Source organism: Bombina bombina, chromosome 5 (genome assembly GCF_027579735.1).
Source record: "Bombina bombina isolate aBomBom1 chromosome 5, aBomBom1.pri, whole genome shotgun sequence".
Lineage (NCBI taxonomy): Eukaryota > Metazoa > Chordata > Amphibia > Anura > Bombinatoridae > Bombina > Bombina bombina.
The window spans coordinates 870,179,671-870,203,378 of NC_069503.1; the positions used below are offsets into that span (position 1 = coordinate 870,179,671).

The 23,708-nt window shown below is 38.7% G+C and overlaps 1 protein-coding gene across 1 annotated transcript in view; it reads left to right on the plus strand.

The window, feature by feature from the left end:
- The window catches only part of ASXL3 (ASXL transcriptional regulator 3), a 539,404-nt gene that overhangs the window by 235,912 nt on the left and 279,784 nt on the right, over positions 1–23,708 (plus strand). Inside the window, exon 6 of the mRNA XM_053715008.1 lies at positions 3,921–4,042. Within this exon, the coding sequence (XP_053570983.1) occupies positions 3,921–4,042 (122 nt within the window). The remainder of the gene's footprint in view (positions 1–3,920; positions 4,043–23,708) is intronic.

Here is a 23,708-nt window from a genome sequence, read left to right on the forward strand (position 1 = left end):
AAATAAATAGTAGCAAACGCACATAATAATTTGTTTTATAGCTTATGAATAGTATGTAGGTTTATATTGCTGTATATGCAGCAGTAAAGATTTAGATGGAGGTAAGTTCCATTTCTTAGAAGTGGGCTAGGATGTGAATATTTAGTACACGTGTGTTTATTAATGACAATAAATGTTGACAGTTAAAACAATTAAAACAATAATTAAAACAAAAGTTTAAACAATAAATAATATGAAATATGCCAAGGTACCTATGTGGAATATTCAAATAGTACATTAACATGGATCCATGTTTATCAACATACGAAAAGACTGGTAAGATGTGACAGTAGACAATCTTGATAATAATATGCGAATAAAAGCTAATTATATATTTATATATATATATATATATGGAAAAAGTACCACTAAAGAAAGTACCACTAAAGCAGTACTACACCACCTTGGTACACAAATGGGGCACTAAGCACCCAGCGGGGTCTTGGCCGTGGTGTAGTGTGTGTGAGTGAGTGAGTGAGTGTAATTTGTAATCCCAGGTTCAGTGAAAATATGATGTAGAATTTCCAAGCGTATACTTAGGTAGAGTCCAATATAGTTGTGTTATAGATGATCCCTCATTAGTGATGGTGTAGGAGAAAAAGGGTATGTGACTGAAAGCTCAAAAAATAGTGCAAAATAGTGAGGGGAAGAAAACGGTTAATCCTTCAACAAAGGATAAAAATACAAAAATGTGAAAAAAAAATTGATTTTTTTTTTAGCAGAAATTGCCAAAAGATGCCAATGATGAAAAAAGATGAAAAATGTGTTGAAGTTAGGATAAATACTTTCGTAGGTGCAATATAAGTCTATGTGATGAAAGTTAGTGAATGAAAAATTATTCTCAAGGTTCAGTTAAGTGTTGCGAGATTAGTGCAGCTGGGTGCTGCAGGGTTAGTGCTGTGACCACAGGTGGAAATCCAGAGATTTTAGTGGATGTTCTTCTCCTAGCTGGATTTTTCTGTGAAAGATCTGCTCCTAGCTCAAAGTAGATATAGATGTAGAAATAAGGCTTACCAGATTCTTGGTCAACGCGTTTCAGCCTCTCACAGGCCTTTTTCAAAGGGACATAGGAAAGTAATTTCAAAACTTTTCTATTGTTTTGCAAAAGTCTTTCATGCAATTTTATTGAATGCCATCCACTGCTTGACTTATTTGGAAAAAAAAAATACAAAAAAACTATACTGACTTTTACCGGGGTAGATAAGTCTTGCCACTATGATTTTGTTAGCAAAACATAAATACTGTAAATGTTTGTTCTTTGTCACCTGCATTTTTGTAAGACCAGAGATGAAGCAGAGGCCTTCTTACTGGTTCCTCTAAACTTTTAGATGGTGATCATATTGACACAATGATTTCCTTTTGGATGTGATGTCTTTGATTTTAAATTACATTACATATGAAGAATAATTAGATTTGGAGTTGCATAAGGGAGCTGTAGCCTAATATGGTACTAACCCTACCCTTTTGATATTTAGGTTTGACAGTAGTGCCCAGTTTGCTTTGTTCTTTTGTAAGATGGTGCTGAGTGCTATCCTTGCAGCTGGCCAATAAGATTAGTTTTTTTGCCCAGTCATTTGCTCTATGAAGATATATATATATAGCTTCAGAGCCCTAGTGGTGCAGGCTTAAATGACTGAGCGTGCATCGCTAATTAAGATCTGCAGTACTTAACCTCTCCGCCATCTCAAGGCTGGTGGATTTAAATCATCCTGGTCATATCTGACTGGAAAGATTTAAAAAAACTTTGTAATATACTTAAAATTTTTTATTTTGTTCCCTTTTTCGAGTTTCTATAAAGAAATAGACGCCGCCATGTCTAAACTTAAAGATTTGTATAATCAGCAAATACATGATGAAAAGACAACGCAATAGCACTTAGTCTGAACTTCAAATGAGTAGTAGATTTTTTCTGACAAATTTCAGTTATGTTTATTTTTACTCCTTCTGTATCATATGACAGTGATCAGCCAATCACAAACGCATATACTTGCAGCTGGCCAATAAGATTAGTTTTTTTGCCCAGTCATTTGCTCTATGAAGATATATATATATATATATATATATATATATATATATATATATATATATATATATATATAGCTTCGGAGCCCTAGTGGTGCAGGCTTAAATGACTGAGCGTGCATCGCTAATTAAGATCTGCAGTACTTAACCTCTCCGCCATCTCAAGGCCTGGTGGATTTAAATCATCCTGATCATATCTGACTGGAAAGATTTACAAGCCCTGCTCTCATGCAATTGTTTGCCCGACAGCAGGGATAGTTGCTGCGCAAGCAATTGCTTGGTAAATGCAGGCTCGTCATGATTCTGGGATGGCAAGTACCTTACTGGGAACTTTATCTGTCTGGAGTATGATAAATATATCTTAATATTCTTTCTTTTGTTTAAAAATACATAGATATTGTTACCTAGCAGTCACAACTTGTTCTAGCCTGAAATATTAAATTGGGCAGTGTAGATTTGAGCATAACCCTCCAAATGCAATCAAGATACATGTAAACAGCATTACTGATTTTAAATGAACTGCATATTAGAATGTATTAGAAAATGACTGCTTTATAGTGTTCTCCTTATTTACTTACATTTTATTCTACTTCATATGCTGGAATGATAATGTGCTATGTATGCCTAAATACCATATTACAGTTTTAGTTTTACAGTGATTGTTTTAGTAAAGGGTTTATTCAACAGTTGAATGTTGAATGATGCATTTAATTATAACTTATTTAATAGGGTATATTAGTTTGAACAATAAAGGCAATGTTCTGATTTTTTTACTATTTTTCTGATTTAGTAGTAAAATTGCCCAGAATAGAATTTGTAGTTTAAAATTCTACAGATCATTGATACCTATAGGTAATTATTAATTTTGACTCGCCTCCAATGCCTGACATCTGTTTATAGAATAATTCCATTACTTTTTAAAAAAGGGAAAGAGTTGATATAAGAAATCCAAAGAAATGTGCAACAGTGCCTGAAAGTGTCTTATTAAATTAGCTTGACAATTTAAACCAAAGAGTGTCAGTCAGACTTATGTAGGTATATTCAATTGATAGCTGAGTGTGCAGAAGAGGAACACATACAATTCTCTAAAAGCGTATGGAGTACACATCATGTATGCTATTTGTGTCAAGTTAAGCAGGCTTTATTCATAAATATCAGATGAGGGTAGTGCTTGATATGTAATTAAGGGTTTGTGTAAGTAATCTAGTGAGCAAGGTGTGCATCAATGTCAGGTTTTTCCTATGTTCCTTTGAAATGGGTTTGTGTTCTACTGGTGGAATGTTGCATGGGTTGCAGTTCAGTAAATCTAGTAAAGTTTCAGTTAGATTAGATTGCGGTATGGGATGGTGTCACCCAGGGTATTGAATACTTTAGCGCATATGGGAACACTCCTATGCCATATCAGTCTGATTCCATCCAGAAGAACAGTCCATTCACAAAATGGCAGACAAATTGTATCAACATATTTGTATAGCCTACCCCAGACATAAGTTTTGTATTGTATAGTCCTTGTCTGTGGAGTTGCCCCGCTATTTCTCTGTGAGTTGGCAAGGTGTTTCTTTGCCCCATCACCCTAAAGATAACTTGCGTTTGCAACAGGAAAAAAGCAAATCTCAAGTGGGATAGTGCTAGCTGCATCTTCCTGAAGAAATCTGTCCAGTTTTCCTAAGGGCAATATACTTGGGGACAGTACTCTTGTCTGCTAGAGAATCATTTTACTTTTGAGATGCATGTATGTGTATATGGTATGTGCCATAAAATGTATTTCGTATATATTACTTTTACTGTAGGCACCAATCTTGGTGAACAGTTATGCCCTTTTTAGTGAAAAATCATCAGTCTGGTATTTTTTTTCTCAGTTTGCCTAAAGCAGATAACTGAAGAAGCGTCTTCCAACAGAGACTCAAGCCTTACTAACTCAGCTGTGCAGAGCAAGCTAGTGTCTTCCTTTCAGCAGCACACCAAAAAGGCACTAAAGCAGGTAAGATAAATTTATTTCTTGAGCTTGGGTATCCATAAAAGATTGAAGCTAAAATATAAAATACCAAAAAATTAAACAGTATGAGATTGTAATGTATATGTTTGTTTATGTGTAGTAAAAAAAACTTTGTAATATACTTACATTTTTTTATTTTGTTCCCTTTTCCGAGTTTCTATAAAGTAATAGACGCCGCCATGTCTAAACTTAAAGGACCAATAAATAAAGTAGATTTGTATAATCAGCAAATACATGATGAAAAGACAATGCAATAGCACTTAGTCTGAACTTCAAATGAGTAGTAGATTTTTTCTGACAAATTTCAGTTATGTTTATTTTTACTCCTTCTGTATCATATGACAGTGATCAGCCAATCACAAATGCATATACTTATATTCTGTAAAATCTTGCACATTCTCAGCAGGAGCTGGTGACTCAAAAAGTGTAAACATAAAGACTGTGCACATTTAGTTAATGAAAGTAAATTGGAAAGTTGTTTAAAATTGCATGCTTTATCTGAATCATGAAAGTTTAATTTTGACTTGAGTGTCCCTTTATGTTTTAAGCTTATCTCACTGTCCTGCTGCAAACAATTAGGAACAGATATAAAGCAGGCAATCAAACCGACCAATACAAACAAGGTTGTGTGGGATTGCATTGCCTATTTCAAACATGGCAGCACCCACTTCTTTAAATATTGATGATGTAATGGTGAAAGTTTAGTTTCTATAACGTAATCTAGATCAGTATTTCTCAACCCAAGTGACCTCAAGGCTCGGTAAATTTTAGCTGTACGTGTCCAGGTCCCTGTGGTATATATATATATATATATATATATATATATATGTGTGTGTGTGTATGTGTATATATATATATATATATATATATATTATAATGCATTGGTTTAAATGGGGGAAGAAAGTATATACATTCATTGGTGTCGGGGAAGAATATAGAATCATTCATTAGTGTCAGTGGGCTGGTATCACTTAACTGTGGTGCCCTGGTCCAATCCTATCTGATCCTTATCTCACAATGTTCTTCCACTGAACTGCCACTATATGTACACAGTGCACTGGCACTCTGACAGGCATGCCTGGTATTTCTTATGTGTGTATCACCAGGCCTGTCACAGCTCGCAGTGGGGGCATTTGAGGTTGTGACCCACCAATGAGGGCTGTCAAGGCCCGGTATTGGGCCATGGCCCGGCTTTTGAGAAACCAGGCTCTAGATTCTATAAACTAATATAATGGTAAAAAGATACAGCTACATATTATTCTAAGGCTTATCTTTGTTTTAAATAAATCTTTATGTGTAGCATGTATTTACTTTTTAATATCCCTTTAAATACCAAGGTGTATTTAAAATGCACAAAGCAAATTAATGATTATATATATATATATACATAGGTGGACTATAAGACATTAAACAAGGTTTTCTAGGCAGACCAGGTATTGTAAAAGGTGATGTAAGAGTATCCATGTTGAAAATATATTTTATTTCATAAGGTGGTAAAAGTCCACAAACTATTACTCAAAGGAGGAGTAGGTGGAGAATTTAGGTTTTCCAGATTCTTTGTGAGAAGGAATTAAGTTCAGACCCATTACTTCCTTCAGGCAACTATTAGAGGAGAGGGATATAGGAGAGTACCCCAGAGGCAGAACTTTTTTTCACTTTCTGTGATGATATTTTGTTAGTCCAAATTTTTCTGCAGGTAATTTTAAAAATAAATACAGTTTTAAATTATGCAGTTATACTAAAGCACCAGCTCAATTGCATTATAGTGATTAACTGGAGAATAAAGCATATTTTAAAGTTCTTATTTTTTATTTTTATTTTTTATTAAGGTTCATTTTAAGGCAAACATACAAGAAATGTCAGAACAATATACAATAACAAATAGCTTCAAGGTACATATCCAAAGTGAGTCCAAAAGAAATATATAGAACATAGTTGTATCACATGACATATCTTAATATTAAAGTGTACATCTGTTGCCATTAAGATTATTTACCTACTGAAAAGTTTCAGAGGTCACTCTTGGACACCACAATGATACATCACATACACAGCTATAGTAGGTGATTTCAGACAAAATGAGACCACTCTTTGGTCTTGGATGAGGAACCTTGTTTTACTATTTTTATAGACTATCATGGATTATATATAAACAAACAATTTTTTGAACAGATATTACCAAACTATTAAGTATGAAAATGCTAACAAAAATTTAAGCATATGGAATGAGTGGGTATATAGAAAAGTTCAAATTTAAAAGGAAAGGGGACTATTAGGAAGAAGAAGCCTATGCAATGTCTAAATTGTGGATAGCCAATGGTGTATAGATACATTTAGGAATATAAATCCCTTATTGACGGCAAGTAGTAAACATAATTGATAGAAAATGTATCTGTTAGAAGGGCTATGTGAAGGTGGCTAGATAGAGCGTAATACAAACACAAATATTGCTATATTGTAATATGGATACGCAACCTCTAGAGTAGAATATTATTAGGAGTCATTATACTATATGCCCGTCATAACATACCGTATCACCATAGGAGACTAATATAGATATCTGTTTCTTATTAATGGAACATAAGTTATTAATGAGGGAAAATGGACCGTAGGTTATATTTCTCCAACATTGGTGTGTCCGGTCCACGGCGTCATCCATTACTTGTGGGATATTCTCCTCCCCTACAGGGAAAGGCAAGGAGAGCACACAGCAGAGCTGTCCATATAGCTCCCCCTCTAGCTCCGCCCCCCAGTCATTCTCCTTGCCGCTCTGAACAAGTAGCATCTCCTCGGGGATGGTGAGGAGTTTGTGGTGTTAGTTGTAGTTTTTTATATCTTCTATCAAGAGTTTGTTATTTTAAAATAGTGCTGGCTTGTACTATTTACTCTACAACAGAAAAGTGATGAAGATTTCTGTTAAGAGGAATATGATTTTAGCACAAGTAACTAGAATCCATTGCTGTTACCACGCAGGACTGTTGAAACAAGAGAACTTCAGTTGGGGGTAACAGTTTGCAGACTCATCTGCTTTAGGTATGACTAGTCTCCTTCTAACAACACAGGCTAATGCTAGATGACAGTCATTTTTCCCCTCAGGGAAAATGGTAAGCCATTTTTCTTTCACCTCAGCAAAAAAGATAACAGGCTTCCCCTTTTTGATTTTTATGCTGGTAGACACTGTTAGGGGCAAAATCGATTGGTTTTTATTACAATATCATGGCATTTGAACTGTTTTATAAGCTCATATACACTTGGGAACGTTTTTTATTGATCTGGCATGTTTTAGACACCTAAATCTAGTCAGGAAGGCCCCTTCACTCTAGTGTGCTGAGGGAGGAAGCCTCATTTTGGTGCTTCAGCTGTGCAGTTTATTTCAAGGCAGTGCATGCAGTTTTCATGTGAGAGGGTCCTGTGACTCAGAAAGTGACTCCAGAAGGCTTATTTCTGTGGATGATTGACCCCTAAGGAAGGTAAAATGCTGCAGCAATACTGTAGCAGGGATTGTAGTGTATAAAAACGGTTAAATCCAACAATTAGCTCTGGTTTGCTTGTTTTAAGAGCTAGAGTCTCCATATTTGCTGTGCAATACTTTCTAAGCATTAAGACACTGGGGTCCAAATTTCATAAAAATCGGATATTGCCTTCATAGTTTTTTGAACATTCAGAAATAAAGTGTGTAATGTTATTATTTAAAGAGACAGTAACGTTTTTGTTTAAAATCGTTTTTATTGCATTGTTTGCCTGCCTAAATCTGTTTAACATGTCTATGCCATCAGATAACCTATGTTCTGTGTGTGTAGAGACAAATGTGTTCCCCCTTTGAGTGTTTGTGATAATTGTGCCATAGCGTCCAAACAAAATAAGGACAGCTCTGTTACATTTCATAATGTTGCCCAAGATAATTTATCTAATGAAGGTAGTGAGGATAATTCTACATCCTCTCCTTCTGTGTCTACACCAGCTTTGCCCGCGCAGGCGACACCTAGCGCGCCAGTGCTTATTTCTATGCAACAATTAACAGCAGTAGTGGATAATTCTATAGCAAATCTTTTATCCAAACTGCCAGCATTTCAGAGAAAGCGTGATTGTTCAGTTTTAAATACAGATAAAAAAAGGATGAACAATCAGACGCTGACGATGCCTTATCTATTTTACCCTCACATCAATCGGAATTGGCTGTGAGGGAAGGGCTGTCTGAGGGTGAAATTTCAGACTCAGGAAAAATTTCTCAACAGGCAGAACCTGATATAGTAACATTTAAATTTAAGCTAGAACATCTCCGCGCTTTGCTTAAGGAGGTATTAGCTACTCTGGATGACTGTGATTCTGTAGTAGTACCAGAGAAGTTGTGCAAATTGGACAAATTTTTAGAGGTCCCAGTGCACGAAGACGCTTTCCAATACCCAAGAGGGTAGCGAGCATAGTGGATAAGGAGTGGGAGAAGCCAGGTGTACCCTTTGCCCCACCTCCTATATTTAAGAAAATGTTTCCCATAGTAGACCCTAGAAGGGACGCATGGCAGACGGTCCCGAAGGTTGAGGGAGCTGTTTCAACACTAGCGAAGCGCACAACTATTCCTATAGAGGACAGCTGCGCTTTCAAAGATCCTATGGATAAAAATTGGAAGGATTGCTTAAAAAAGATTTTTGTTCAACAAGGGTTCATCCTTCAACCAGCTACGTGTGTTATTACTGTCACTTCAGCGGCGTCCTTTTGGTTCGAGGAACTAGAAAGGTCGCTCCAGAAAGAGACTTCCTATGAAGAAGTCATGGACAGAATTCACGCATTAAAGTTAGCTAATTCCTTTATGTTGGATGCCGCTTTTCAAATAACGAAATTGGCGGCGAAAAACTCAGGTTTTGCTATAGTAGCGCGGAGGGCGCTTTGGCTAAAATCCTGGTCGGCAGATGTGTCGTCCAAGACTAAGTTACTTAATATTCCTTTCAAGGGTAAGACCCTTTTTGGGCCGGAATTGAAGGAAATAATTTCAGACATCACTGGGGGTAAGGGCCATGCCCTCCCACAGGATAGGCCTTTTAAGGCTAAGAACAAGTCTAATTTTCGTTCCTTTCACAATTTCAGGAACGGACCGGCTAATAACTCCACTGCCGCTAGACAAGAAGGTAACGCGGCCCAGCCCAAACCCGCTTGGAAGCCCATGCAAGGCTGGAACAAGGGTAAACAGACCAAGAAACCTGCTGCTGCTACCAAGACAGCATGAAGGGGTAGCCCCCGATCCGGGACCGGATCTGGTAGGGGGCAGACTATCTCTCTTCGCTCAGGCTTGGGCAAGAGATGTTCCGGATCCCTGGGTACTAGAAATAGTCTCCAATGGATACCTGCTAGAGTTCAAGGGACTTCCTCCAAAGGGAATATTCCACCTGTCTCACTTATCTTCAGACCAGATAAAGAAACAGGCATTCTTACATTGTGTAAGAGACCTATCAAAGATGGGAGTGATAAACCCAGTCCCCTCCGGGGAACAAGGTCTAGGTTTTTACTCAAACCTGTTTGTGGTTCCCAAAAAAGAGGGAACTTTCAGGCCAATCCTGGATTTAAAGATATTAAACAATTTCCTCAGAGTTCCATCCTTCACGTGGCTCTTCCATTCGGTTTAGCCACCGCTCCCAGAATTTTCTCAAAGGTGCTAGGGTCCCTTCTAGCGGTCCTAAGGCCGAGGGGCATCGCTGTAGCACCTTATCTAGACGACATCCTAATCCAAGCGTCATTTCTTTCCAAAGCGAGGGCCCACACAGACATTGTGTTGGCTTTTCTCAGATCTCACGGGTGGAAGGTGAACATAGAAAAGAGTTCACTGTCACCGTCCACAAGGGTTCCATTTCTGGGAACAATAATAGATTCAATGGAAATGAAGATCTTCCTGACAGAAGTCAGAAAGTTAAAGCTTCTAAACGCTTGTCAAGTTCTTCATTCTATTCCTCAACCCTCCATAGCTCGGTGCATGGAAGTAATAGGACTAATGGTCGCAGCAATGGACGTGGTTCCTTTTGCTCGAATTCATCTAAGACCATTACAGCTGTGCATGCTCAATCAGTGGAATGGGGACTATACAGACTTGTCTCCCCAAATTCAAGTAGACCAGGTAACCAGGGACTCACTTCTCTGGTGGTTGACCCAGGATCACCTGTCTCAGGGAATGAGTTTCCGCAGAACGGAGTGGGTCATTGTCACGACCGACGCCAGCCTCTTGGGGTGGGGCGCGGTCTGGGACTCCCTGAAAGCTCAGGGCCTATGGTCTCGGGAAGAGTCGCTTCTCCCGATAAACATTTTGGAACTAAGAGCAATATTCAATGCGCTCCTGGCTTGACCTCAGCTAGCGAAAGCCAGGTTCATAAGATTTCAGTCGGACAACATAACGACTGTTGCGTACATCAATCATCAGGGGGGAACAAAGAGTTCCCTAGCGATGAAGGAAGTAACCAAGATCATCCAATGGGCAGAGAATCACTCCTGCCATCTATCTGCTATTCACATCCCAGGAGTAGACAACTGGGAGGCGGACTATTTGAGTCGTCAGACTTTCCATCCGGGGGAGTGGGAACTCCACCCGGAGGTCTTTGCTCAGTTAACCCAATTATGGGGCATTCCAGACATGGATCTAATGGCGTCCCGTCAGAACTTCAAGATTCCTTGTTACGGGTCCAGATCCAGGGATCCCAAGGCGATTCTAGTGGATGCATTAGTGGCGCCTTGGTCGTTCAACCTAGCGTATGTGTTTCCACCGTTTCCTCTCCTTCCCAGGCTCATAGCCAGGATCAAACAGGAAAAGGCCTCGGTGATTCTGATAGCTCCTGCGTGGCCACGCAGGACTTGGTATGCAGACCTGGTGAATATGTCATCGGCTCCACCATGGAAGCTACCTTTGAGACAGGATCTTCTAGTACAAGGTCCATTCGAACATCCAAATCTAGTTTCTCTGCAGCTGACTGCTTGGAAATTGAACGCTTGATTTTATCCAAACGTGGGTTTTCGAATTCTGTGACAGATACTCTGGTCCAAGCCAGAAAACCTGTGACTAGAAAGATTTACCATAAAATATGGCGTAAATATATCTGTTGGTGTGAATCCAAGGGATTCTCCTGGAGTAAAATAAAAATTCCAAGGATTCTCTCCTTTCTCCAAGAAGGTTTGGATAAAGGGTTGTCCGCTAGTTCTCTAAAGGGACAGATTTCTGCTTTATCTGTCTTGTTGCACAAACGACTGGCAGCTGTGCCAGATGTACAAGCTTTTGTTCAGGCTTTGGTTAGAATCAAGCCTGTTTACAGAACCATGACTCCTCCTTGGAGTCTAAATTTAGTTCTTTCAGTTCTTCAAGGGGTTCCGTTTGAACCTTTACATTCCATAAATATTAAGTTATTATCTTGGAAAGTACTGTTTTTGGGTGCTATTTCTTCTGCTAGAAGAGTTTCTGAATTATCTGCTTTGCAGTGTAATCCACCCTATCTGGTTTTCCATTCAGATAAGGTTGTTTTGCGTACTAAGCCTGGTTTTCTTCCAAAAGTTGTTTCCAACAAGAATATTAAACAGGAAATAGTTGTTCCTTCTCTGTGTCCGAAACCAGTTTCAAAGAAGGAATGTTTATTACACAATTTAGATGTTGTTCGTGCTTTAAAGTTCTATTTAGAAGCAACAAAAGATTTTAGACAAACCTCATCTTTGTTTGTCGTTTACTCTGGTAAGAGGAGAGATCAAAAAGCTACTGCTACCTCTCTCTCTTTCTGGCTAAAAAGCATTATCCGATTGGCCTATGAGACTGCCGGACGACAGCCTCCTGACCGAATCACAGCTCACTCTACTAGGGCTGTGGCTTCCACATGGGCCTACAAGAACGAGGCTTCTGTTGATCAGATATGTAAGGCAGCGACTTGGTATTCTCTGCACACTTTTGCCAAATTCTACAAATTTGATACTTATGCTTCTTCGGAGGCTATTTTTGGGAGAAAGGTTTTGCAAGCCGTGGTGCCTTCCATTTAGGTAACCTGATTTGCTCCCTCCCTTCATCCGTGTCCTAAAGCTTTGGTATTGGTTCCCACAAGTAATGGATGACGCCGTGGACCGGACACACCAATGTTGGAGAAAACAGAATTTCTTTCATGTAATTAACAAGAGTCCATGAGCTAGTGACGTATGGGATATACATTCCTACCAGGAGGGGCAAAGTTTCCCAAACCTTAAAATGCCTATAAATACACCCCTCACCACACCCACAAATCAGTTTTTACAAACTTTGCCTCCAAGGGAGGTGGTGAAGTAAGTTTGTGCTAGATTCTACGTTGATATGCGCTCCGCAGCAAGTTGGAGCCCGGTTTTCCTCTCAGCGTGCAGTGAATGTCAGAGGGATGTGAAGAGAGTATTGCCTATTGAATGCAGTGATCTCCTTCTACGGGGTCTATTTCATAAGGTTCTCTGTTATCGGTCGTAGAGATTCATCTCTTACCTCCCTTTTCAGATCGACGATATACTCTTATATTTACCATTTCCTCTACTGATTCTCGTTTCAGTACTGGTTTGGCTTTCTACAAACATGTAGATGAGTGTCCTGGGGTAAGTAAGTCTTATTTTCTGTGACACTCTAAGCTATGGTTGGGCACTTTATTTATAAAGTTCTAAATATATGTATTCAAACATTTATTTGCCTTGACTCAGAATGTTCAACTTTCCTTATTTCCAGACAGTCAGTTTCATATTTGGGATTATGCATTGAATTATCATATTTTTTCTTACCTCAAAAATTTGACTTTTTTCCCTGTGGGCTGTTAGGCTCGCGGGGGCTGAAAATGCTTCATTTTATTGCGTCATTCTTGGCGCGGACTTTTTTGGCGCAAAAATTCTTTTCCGTTTCCGGCGTCATACGTGTCGCCGGAAGTTGCGTCATTTTTTTGACGTTATTTTGCGTCAAAGATGTCGGCGTTCCGGATGTGGCGTCATTTTTGGCGCCAAAAGCATTTAGGCGCCAAATAATGTGGGCGTCTTTTTTGGCGCTAAAAAAATATGGGCGTCATTTTTGTCTCCACATTATTTAAGTCTCATTATTTATTGCTTCTGGTTGCTAGAAGCTTGTTCACTGGCATTTTTTTCCCATTCCTGAAACTGTCATTTAAGGAATTTGATCAATTTTGCTTTATATGTTGTTTTTTTCTTTTACATATTGCAAGATGTTCCACGTTGCAACTGAGTCAGAAGATACTACAGGAAAATCACTGCACAGTGCTGGAGCTACCAAGCTAAGTCTGCTATAAACTTTTGGTATCTGTTTCTCCAGCTGTTATTTGTATTGCATGTCATGTCAAACTTATTAATGCAGATAAAATTTCCTTTAGTACTGTTACATTACCTGTTGCTGTTCCGTCAACATCTAATTTTCAGAGTGTTCCTGATAACATAAGAGATTTTATTTTTTTTTAAATCCATTAAGAAGGCTATGTCTGTTATTTCTCCTTCTAGTATACATAAAAGTCTTTTAAAACTTCTCTTTTTTTCAGATGAATTTTTAAATGAACATCATCATTCTGATACTGATAATGGTTCTTCTGGTTCAGAGGTTTCTGTCTCAGAGGTTGATGCTGATAAATCTTTGTATTTGTTCAAGATGGAATTTATTCGTTCTTTACTTAAAGAAGTGTTATTTGCATTAGAAATAGAGGATTCTGGTCCTCTTGATACTAAATGTAAACGTTTAAATAAGGTTTTTAAATCTCCTGTAGTTATTCCAGAAGTGTTTTATCTCCCTGATGCTATTTCTGAAGTAATTTCCAGGGAATGGAATAATTTGGGTAATTTATTTACTCCTTCTAGACGTTTAAGCAAATTATATCCTGTGCCATCTGACAGATTAGAGTTTTTTGGGACAAAAATCCCTAAGGTTATGGGGCTGTCTCTACTCCTGCTAATGTACTACTATTCCTATGGCAGATAGTACTTCATTTAAGAATCCTTTAGATAGGAATATTGAATCCTTTCTAAGAAAAGCTTACTTATGTTCAGGTAATCTTCTTAGACCTGCTATATTTTTAGCGGATGTTGCTGCAGCTTCAACTTTTTGGTTAGAAGCTTTAGCGCAACAAGTAACAGATCATAATTTTATAGCATTATTATTTTTCTATAACATGCTAATAATTTTATTGGTGATACCATCTTTTGATATCATTAGAGTTGATGTCAGGTATATGTCTCTAGCTATTTTAGCTAGAAAAGCTTTATGGATTAAACTTGGAATGCTGACATGTCTTCTAAGTCAACTTTGCTTTCCCTTTCTTTCCAGGGTAAATAATCATTTCGTTCCTTTCCTCACAACAAGGAACAAAAGCCTGATCCTTCATCCTCAGGAGCGGTATCAGTTTGGAAACTATTTCCAGTTTGGAATATATCCAAGCCTTATAGAAACCTATAGCCAGCTCCTAAGTATCTATGAAGGTGCGGCCCTTATTCCAGCTCAGCTGGTATGGGGCAGATTACGTTTTCTTCAAAGAAATTTGGATCAATTCCGTTCTTAATCTCTGGTTTCAGAAACATTGTTTCAGAAAGGTACAGAATTGGCTTCAAGTTAAGGCCTCCTGCTAAGAGATTCTTTTCTTTCCCGTGTCCCAGTTGACACAGCAAGGCTCAGCATTTCTGAAATGTGTTTCAGATCTAGAGTTGGCTGGAGTATTTATGCCAGTTCCAGTTCTGGAACAGGGGCTGGGGTTTTATTTTATCTCTTCATTGTACCAGAGAAGGTCAATTCCTTCAGACCAGTTCTGGATCTATCATTATTGAATCGTTATGTTAGGATACCAACATTCAAGATGGTTACTGTAGGACTATCCTGCCTTTTGTTTAGCAAGGGCATTATATGTCTACAATAGATTTACAGGATGTGTATCTGCATATTCCGATTCATCCAGATCACTTTTAGTGTCTGAGATTCTCTTTTTAGACAAGCATTACCAGTTTTGTGGCTCTACTGTTTGGCCTAGCCTCAGTTCCAAGAATTTTTTTCAAAGGTTCTCGGTGCCCTTCTTTCTGTAATCAGAGAATAGGGTTTTGGTATTTCCTTATTTGGACGATATCTTGGTACTTGCTCAGTCTTCTCATTTTCGAAGAATCTCATACGAATCGACTTGTGTTGTTTCAATCAGTTCATGGTTGGAGGATCAATTTACCAATCAGTTCATTGATTCCTCAGACAAGGGTAACCTTTTTAGGTTTCTAGATAAATTCAGTGTCTATGACTCTGTCCTTGTCAGACAAGAGAAGTTTAACATTGATATCAGCTTGTCAAAACCTTCAGTCACAATCATTCCCTTTGGTAGCCTTATGCGTGGAAATGTTGGGTCTTAGGACTGCCGCATCAGTTGCGATCTCCTTTGCTCGTTTTCACATGCGACCTCTTCAGCTCTGTATGCTGAACCAATGGTGCAGGGACTACTCAAAGATATCTCAATTAATATCTTTAAACCGATTTTACGACACTCTCTGACATGGTGGACAGATCACCATCGTTTAGTTCAGGGGGCTTCTTTGTTCTTCCGACCTGGACTATAATCTCAACAGATACAAGTCTTACAGGTTGGGGAGCTGTGTGGGGGTATCTGACGGCACAAGGGGTTTGGGAATCTCAGGAGGTGAGATTTCCGATCAATATTTTGGAACTCCGTGCAATTTTCAGAGCTCTTCAGTCTTGGCCTCTTCTGAAGAGAGAGTTGTTCATTGTTTTCAGATAAGACAATGTCACAACTGTGGCATACATCAATCATCAAGGAGGGACTCACAGTCCTCTGGCTATGAAAGAAGTATCTCTAATTTTGGTTTGGGCGGAATCCAGCTCCTGTCTAATCTCTGCGGTTTATATCCCAGGTATGGACAATTGGAAAGCGGATTATCTCAGTCGCCAAACGTTGCATCCGGGCGAATGGTCTCTTCACCCAGAGGTATTTCTTCAGATTGTTCAAATGTGGGAACTTCCAGAAATAGATCTGATGGCTTCTCATCTAAACAAGAAACTTCCCAGGTATCTGTCCAGATCCCGGGATCCTCAGGCGGAGGCAGTGGATGCATTTTCACTTCCTTGGAAGTATCATCCTGCCTATATCTTTCCGCCTCTAGTTCTTCTTCCAAGAGTAATCTCCAAGATTCTGAAGGAATGCTCGTTTGTTCTGCTGGTAGCTCCGGCATGGCCTCACAGGTTTTTGTATGCGGATCTTGTCCGGATGGCCTCTTGCCAACCGTGGACTCTTCCGTTAAGACCAGACCTTTTGTCTCAAGGTCCTTTTTTCCATCAGGATCTGAAATCCTTAAATTTAAAGGTATGGAGATTGAACGCTTGATTCTTGGTCAAAGAGGTTTCTCTGACTCTGTGATTAATACTATGTTACAGGCTCGTAAATTTGTATCCAGAGAGATATATTATAGAGTCTGGAAGACTTATATTTCTTGGTGTCTTTCTCATCTTTTTTTTTGGCATTCTTTTAGAATACCGAGAATATTACAATTTTTTCAGGATGGTTTAGATAAGGGTTTGTCCGCAAGTTCCTTGAAAGGTCAAATCTCTGCTCTTTCTGTTCTTTTTCACAGAAAGATTGCTATTCTTCCTGATATTCATTGTTTTGTACAAGCTTTGGTTCGTATAAAGCCTGTCATTAAGTCAATTTCTCCTCCTTGGAGTTTGAATTTGGTTCTGGGGGCTCTTCAAGCTCCTCCATTTGAACCTATGCATTCATTGGATATTAAATTACTTTCTTGGAAAGTTTTGTTCCTTTTGGCCATCTCTTCTGCCAGAAGAGTTTCTGAATTATCTGCTCTTTCTTGTGAGTCTCCTTTTCTGATTCTTCATCAGGATAAGGCGGTGTTGCGAACTTCTTTTGAATTTTACCTAAAGTTGTGAATTCCAACAACATTAGTAGAGAAATTGTGGTTCCTTCATTATGTCCTAATCCTAAGAATTCTAAGGAGAAATCGTTGCATTCTTTGGATGTTGTTAGAGCTTTGAAATATTGTGTTGAAGCTACGAAATCTTTCTGTAAGACTTCTAGTCTATTTGTTATCTTTTCCGGTTCTAGGAAAGGCCAGAAAGCTTCTGCCATTTCTTTGGCATCTTGGTTGAAATCTTTAATTCATCTTGCCTATGTTGAGTCGGGTAAAATTCCGCCTCAGAGAATTACAGCTCATTCTACTAGGTCAGTATCTACTTCCTGGGCGTTTAGGAATGAAGCTTCGGTTGACCAGATCTGCAAAGCAGCAACTTGGTCCTCTTTGCATACTTTTACTAAATTCTACCATTTTGATGTATTTTCTTCTTCTGAAGCAGTTTTTGGTAGAAAAGTTCTTCAGGCAGCGGTTTCAGTTTGAATCTTCTGCTTATGTTTTTTGTTAAACTTTATTTTGGGTGTGGATTATTTTCAGCAGGAATTGGCTGTCTTTATTTTATCCCTCCCTCTCTAGTGACTCTTGTGTGGAAAGATCCACATCTTGGGTAGTCATTATCCCATACGTCACTAGCTCATGGACTCTTGTTAATTACATGAAAGAAAACATAATTTATGTAAGAACTTACCTGATAAATTCATTTCTTTCATATTAACAAGAGTCCATGAGGCCCACCCTTTTTTGTGGTGGTTATGATTTTTTTGTATAAAGCACAATTATTCCAATTCCTTATTTTATATGCTTCGCACTTTTTTTCTTATCACCCCACTTCTTGGCTATTCGTTAAACTGATTTGTGGGTGTGGTGAGGGGTGTATTTATAGGCATTTTAAGGTTTGGGAAACTTTGCCCCTCCTGGTAGGAATGTATATCCCATACGTCACTAGCTCATGGACTCTTGTTAATATGAAAGAAATGAATTTATCAGGTAAGTTCTTACATAAATTATGTTTTATGCTTACCTGATAAATTACTTTCTCCAACGGTGTGTCCGGTCCACGGCCCGCCCTGGTTTTCCTAATCAGGTTGAAAAATTTTTTGTCTTTATACACTACAGTCACCACGGCACCCTATAGTTTCTCCTTTTTCTCCTGTCCGTCGGTCGAATGACTGGGGGGCGGAGCTAGAGGGGGAGCTATATGGACAGCTCTGCTGTGTGCTCTCCTTGCCTTTCCCTGTAGGGGAGGAGAATATCCCACAAGTAATGGATGACGCCGTGGACCGGACACACCGTTGGAGAAAGTAATTTATCAGGTAAGCATAAATTCTGTTTTTGTTTGTTTATTAAATAAACAGTGATTGGGGGAGGGAGTAATAATAGGAGGGTGATCTTTGTATATATGTAAATATCAGGCTTCTGAAATAATATATATTAGAAGATGTGATTTATCCGTCTTAGAAAAGATGCCTTATCAGGTCCAATGTGACCATAAAAATAACAATGTACAGAGTGTGCTAGCCTAGTAAATACAGATAGTAAGTAATCTATCTATACTGAACTATCAATATTAGAGCTGTAATAAGTAGTACTTACGTTAAGGTATGAATGATAATCAACTCTGCACTATTAAGACTATCCTATAACTGTATATAATAGCAGGACTATTTGAATATTCAGAACTATAGAGAGCATATAGTGTCACAATTTAAACAAGCAACATGTTAAGACATATTAAAAAGACCATCATAAAGTTTAGCGTGTTATTGAAACTTCTGACATTGTTGTCTTCATACATAGTTCCAGATGCAAGAAGGTATTTGTAGTAAAAGGAGAGCTAGGCATATTACCGCTCTGAAAGAACGATGCTGTCACTGTCCAGTGATATAACATACTCTACCCCATGCCAGTGTCAAAGAACACTTGTTGTCTTAACAGGCGAGTGAATAGAGTTGTTAATTCCAGAGGGATTCCATTTAGCTCCTTCATTATGCGTGAGTTGTTACTCAATGTTGAGCCCATTATGTTGTTTCTGCATCATCCACGGAAAGAAAATTAGAGGCGTAATGTCTCTGTGCTAGTGTAAGACCTAAGGCTGATCCAAATACCATCCAGCTGGTTCCCTTTATATGAGTTGGTGCGGGTGTAGTCGATCCGTTTTAGCTCAGTGGAACTGTGGCCCACCTCTGCAGCATCCGTTCCATCAAGTCCATCCCTCTGTTTATGTACAATATACGCTTCTGGGGTTTGGCAACATACTTTTTTTTGGCGTCTTGGAGTCAGCTTTGCCCAGGTTTTGGTCCTGAGATGAGAGCATAGAACTAATTGGCCATAACGTTTTGTTTTCAGTTCCCATTGCTGGCATGGCATTATCTAGGTATAAAGCCTCTGGATCGTTATCATGTAGTGCTTGATCGATCAAGTGCAGTAAAAACCCCCGAACTCTGAAATGAGGGTGTTAAGCTTAATAAAGATGTCTTCCATAATGCAAGTTTGCGTTAGAGTTCAGAAAAACGGCCTCGCCTATAATGGTATAACGCCACATGGGTGAGGAAAATGGCCACTCTCTGTTGATCTCCATGATGTTTTCGCAGTGGTAGTAGATGAAAGGTTCCTTCTCTTAGACTGTAGCCAATGTCACTTTTACCCAATTCACCTCCCTAGAGTATCACCCTCTTCATTAAGGTAGATTGAGCTGAATTGAGCTGTATAAATTATTCGGCATTGATCCGGAGCTGCTGTAATATGCGACCACACATGTAAGGCTAGCCCTGCCCCCTGCAAATTTTAAAGTTTTATATTATATTTGGAGCAGTTAAAAAGAGACAGTCATTAATCGATGCGCTGCTGCTTTGCAGTGCTACCACGTATTTGACTGTTCTCTTCAAACAGTGCTTTGCTGTGGCTGCACTGTGTTAAGGAAAGGGTACACAATGTTTAAAAGAGAACAGCCTGTCGTGGAGTAGAGCTGCAAAGTGACAGTGCTAACGGTTCCCTCGTGTGTCCCATTCTTTCTGCAGACATGCTGCTTTTTCTGCGATGACATCTCAGATCACAGCATGTTATGCTTTGGGGGATAGTACTAAGGCTGTATAAAGTAATTCTACTGCGGGAAATTGGTCATTAACCTGCAACAGGTGTCACTGGGACTGGTCCCTTGCTGCCTTGTTGTACTCATATGGAATATCCTCTGCTATTTTATACAGTACTGGATGGGTTTTCTACTGGATGTAACTCTGTAGCTGGGTGTCGGGTAAGTATATTAACTCGCGTAGCCCACAGGCTATTAGAAGGTACATGTTAATAAATATATCATAGACATAGAACATTTTTTAGGTAAGTACATACAGTGTCAGTCAGAAGCTGGGTGCCTAAAACATGTACAGGTGGCCCTCGGTTTACAACGGTTCAATTTGCACCGTTTCAGAATAACAACCTTTTTTTTCAGTCATGTGACTTCTATTGAAAAGTATTGAGAAGCAGTGTATTGATTAAAATAGCCAGTAGGTAGAGCTGTCCGCCTGTGTTGCAGCAAAGATATGCAAGCCAAGCAAGCTGAAATTAATCAGTTTAACCAGACCTGAGCTATCGAGCAAATTTCAAAGGAACAAGCTCTTCATGTCTATAAATCAGTCCAGATTGGAATGCATAGAAAGAACTGTTTGCAGAAAAATGCAAGTAAAGTCTGTGTTGTGTGATTATTTTATTAGGTTTATAATGCTGTTTAGCAAATGTTTTTGTTCATTTAACTAAGTTTAATTATATATTCTGTGCTGTGTGATTATTTTATTAGGTTTATAATGCTGTTTAGCATTTAACGTCTTCATTTCAAAGCTTCAAAAATAATGTATTAGGTGTTACTTATGACAATTTTGAGAGGGGCCTGGAACCTAACTCCCTCACTTCCCACTGACTTACATTATAAACTGGGTTTCAATTTACAACGGTTTCGATTTACAACCATTCCTTCTGGAACCTAACCCCGGCGTAAACGGAGGGCTACCTGTATTTGCTTAGGTCACTTTAAAAGGGGTTAAAGGGACAAGTTAAGTTTTATTATTTATAGACCAGCTGCATTACTTTTATTTTGGACACTTTCTAGACAAAATTGGAAACCCAATAGATGCGTTTCAGTTTTGAATAGAAGCATTTTTGTAAAATACATTTTTTAGCGTTAATGCCTCTTTTATAAAAGCTATAGCAGTTTCAAAAGTGTATTTAAGTATGCACCAGTAATTTATCTATGTGTATTTCAATTTTAACTTTGTTTTTAGTCATTTGTTTAGGGCGCTCTTGGTTATGATGCACAGTAAGTCTCACTCTGGCAGTATGAGCGTTAATAATTGTTCCCACCGCTCTGCAGAGTCGTGCGCTCACTCTGCTCCCTTCCTCAATCAGTAGCAGCCATTAGTTCTATTCAGAAGTGTTGATTCCGGTGTCAGCGTTAGTTGAGAGGAGGTGGTGTGCTTCATAACAAGAGCGGGAATCTTTATAAGATTTTATTAAAGCAGTGACAAATTATCTGTAACAATTTTGAGAATTTAATTTTGTCCATAGCATTATTAGCTTAACTTGTCTTTTATTTTTCACTCTGTGCTGTGAATTACTTGGTTATATGGGGTCCACTTTATTGTTTCTTCATATTATAACTGACTTTATTGAGCAATATTCTTTATTATCTGCCTGTAGTACATATTTTATAGTAGACTAATGTATGCTTTGCAAACTGGTTACTGTATTTCTCCCTGCTTATATATATATATATATATATATATATATATATATATATCGCCAACCCTTGCAGGGGCTGCCTTTGTGGAATTATCTTTAAAAAGTGGCAGTTACTGCGAGTGGCGAGAAGTCTCCTATAGAAAGTAATAGAGCTCACTAAGGGGAAACTTTGCTGGGTAGAGCAAAGTTAGTAGTGAGCGGGGGCGCTCTTAAATATGAAATCCTGCATGAAAAAAAAACAAATCGCATTATGCTGCTTTCTGTATATAGTATCTTTCAATCACTTCATCAATCAATTCATGTGTTTTTCTATTAGGGTATTAAGTATTTTGCAACAACTTTGCCACCTTTTAGTTTGCGAGAAAAAAAACAAAGAGAAATGTTTGGATAATTACGCTGGGATTTGAGATAATTTCATACACGCCCCCTTTTTATGATAAAACAACAATTATCCTTTGTATTTTGTACTTTATATGTACGAATTTCTGTGTGTTTTTTTAAAATCCAGTGTATTTAAATTACAATTTACTCTTTGCATATTTAAAACAAATTATTCCTGTGTAATTTTATGTTTTTTATAAAATACAATTTTTGGTGAACAATTTCCATCTTAATATGAGAATAGTCCACGGCTTCATTCCTTACTTGTGGGAATACAGAACCTGGCCACCAGGGGGAGGCAAAGACACCCCAGCCAAAGGCTTAAATATCTCCCCCATTCCCCTCATCCCCCAGTCATTCTTTGCCTTTCGTCCCAGGTGGTTGGCAGAGATGTGTCAGAAGATTTCTGAGTAGTTCCTTATGGAGGGTAGTACTCTTCGAGATGGGACTGGAGTTTTAAATAGTCTTATCAGCCTCTCAGTGAGAGCATTGACGAAAGTTAGAGTCTAGAGATGCAGGGAGAGTCATTCTGCGAACCCATCCAGACCAGACTCATATTAACAGATTCTTAAGCAATCAGCATTGACAAGTTTTGCTGCCTGCTTTCTTCACTCAAGTCCATGTCAGAAGCGCTGCTACAATCTGTCAAACTTGAAGGACCGTGTTACTGTTCCGCGGCATAGATTCCGGTAAGATTGTTTCATTACTTTACACACATGTTAACGATAAGAAGACAGGGTCTCAGTGGGACTCCTTTATCTTTATGGAATCAAGGGCTAATATCTCCTGAGGGGGATTATTGAACAGTGGGGTTTTTAATCATATTTGTTATGTGATTTCGACTGCTTATATGTGAGAACGTTAGGGATCTTAGGCCGATACGGAATATATAGGTTTTTTTATTTAGAGAGCTGCGCAGTTTTCTTTAGATAAGATGGCGTGCTTTTTTTCTTAGCAGGGAAAGGTCCTGTTTTCTGTACCGATTCAGATTCTTTACCGGATGTCTGCAGAGAGGAGCTTCTTCTCTATCTGTCTGAGTCATAGGAGGTGGTTAGTGCCCCAGCCATTGGGGGTGTAAGGTGCCAGTTGTTTTTCCTTTCTATAATTTGATATAGACGAGTTATGGAGGATTCTAGAATTTTAGAGGGGGATCCCTCCGATACAGAATTTGATACCTGTGTATATTGTGAGGAGGCCAGGGTAATCCAGCTCGCTCAATTAGGTTCTGTATGCCGCAATAGAGTGTTCTCATCTGAGGACTCTTTGCCCAGCGAGGTGTGTTCCCTTGATTCTGTTCCTACATACGCAGTTTCTTTCATGTAAATGGCAAGAGTCCATGAGCTAGTGACGTATGGGATATACATTCCTACCAGGAGGGGGGCAAAGTTTCCCAAACCTCAAAATGTCTATAAATATACCTCCCACACACATACTTCAGTTTTGCAAACTTTGCATGCTATGGATGTGGTGAAGTAAGTTTGTGCTTGATTTTTATGTTTTCTTCTATGATAAGTGCTTCTAAGCATTCTGAAGCTCAATTCCTCTCAGAGTACAGTGTTTGTCAGAGGGACGTGAAGAGAGTATTTCTTGTTGATTTTTATGGTTTCACTCATGATACATTTTTTCAAGGGTTCTCTGTTATCGGTCGTAGGGATTTATCTCCTATCTCTCTTTTCAG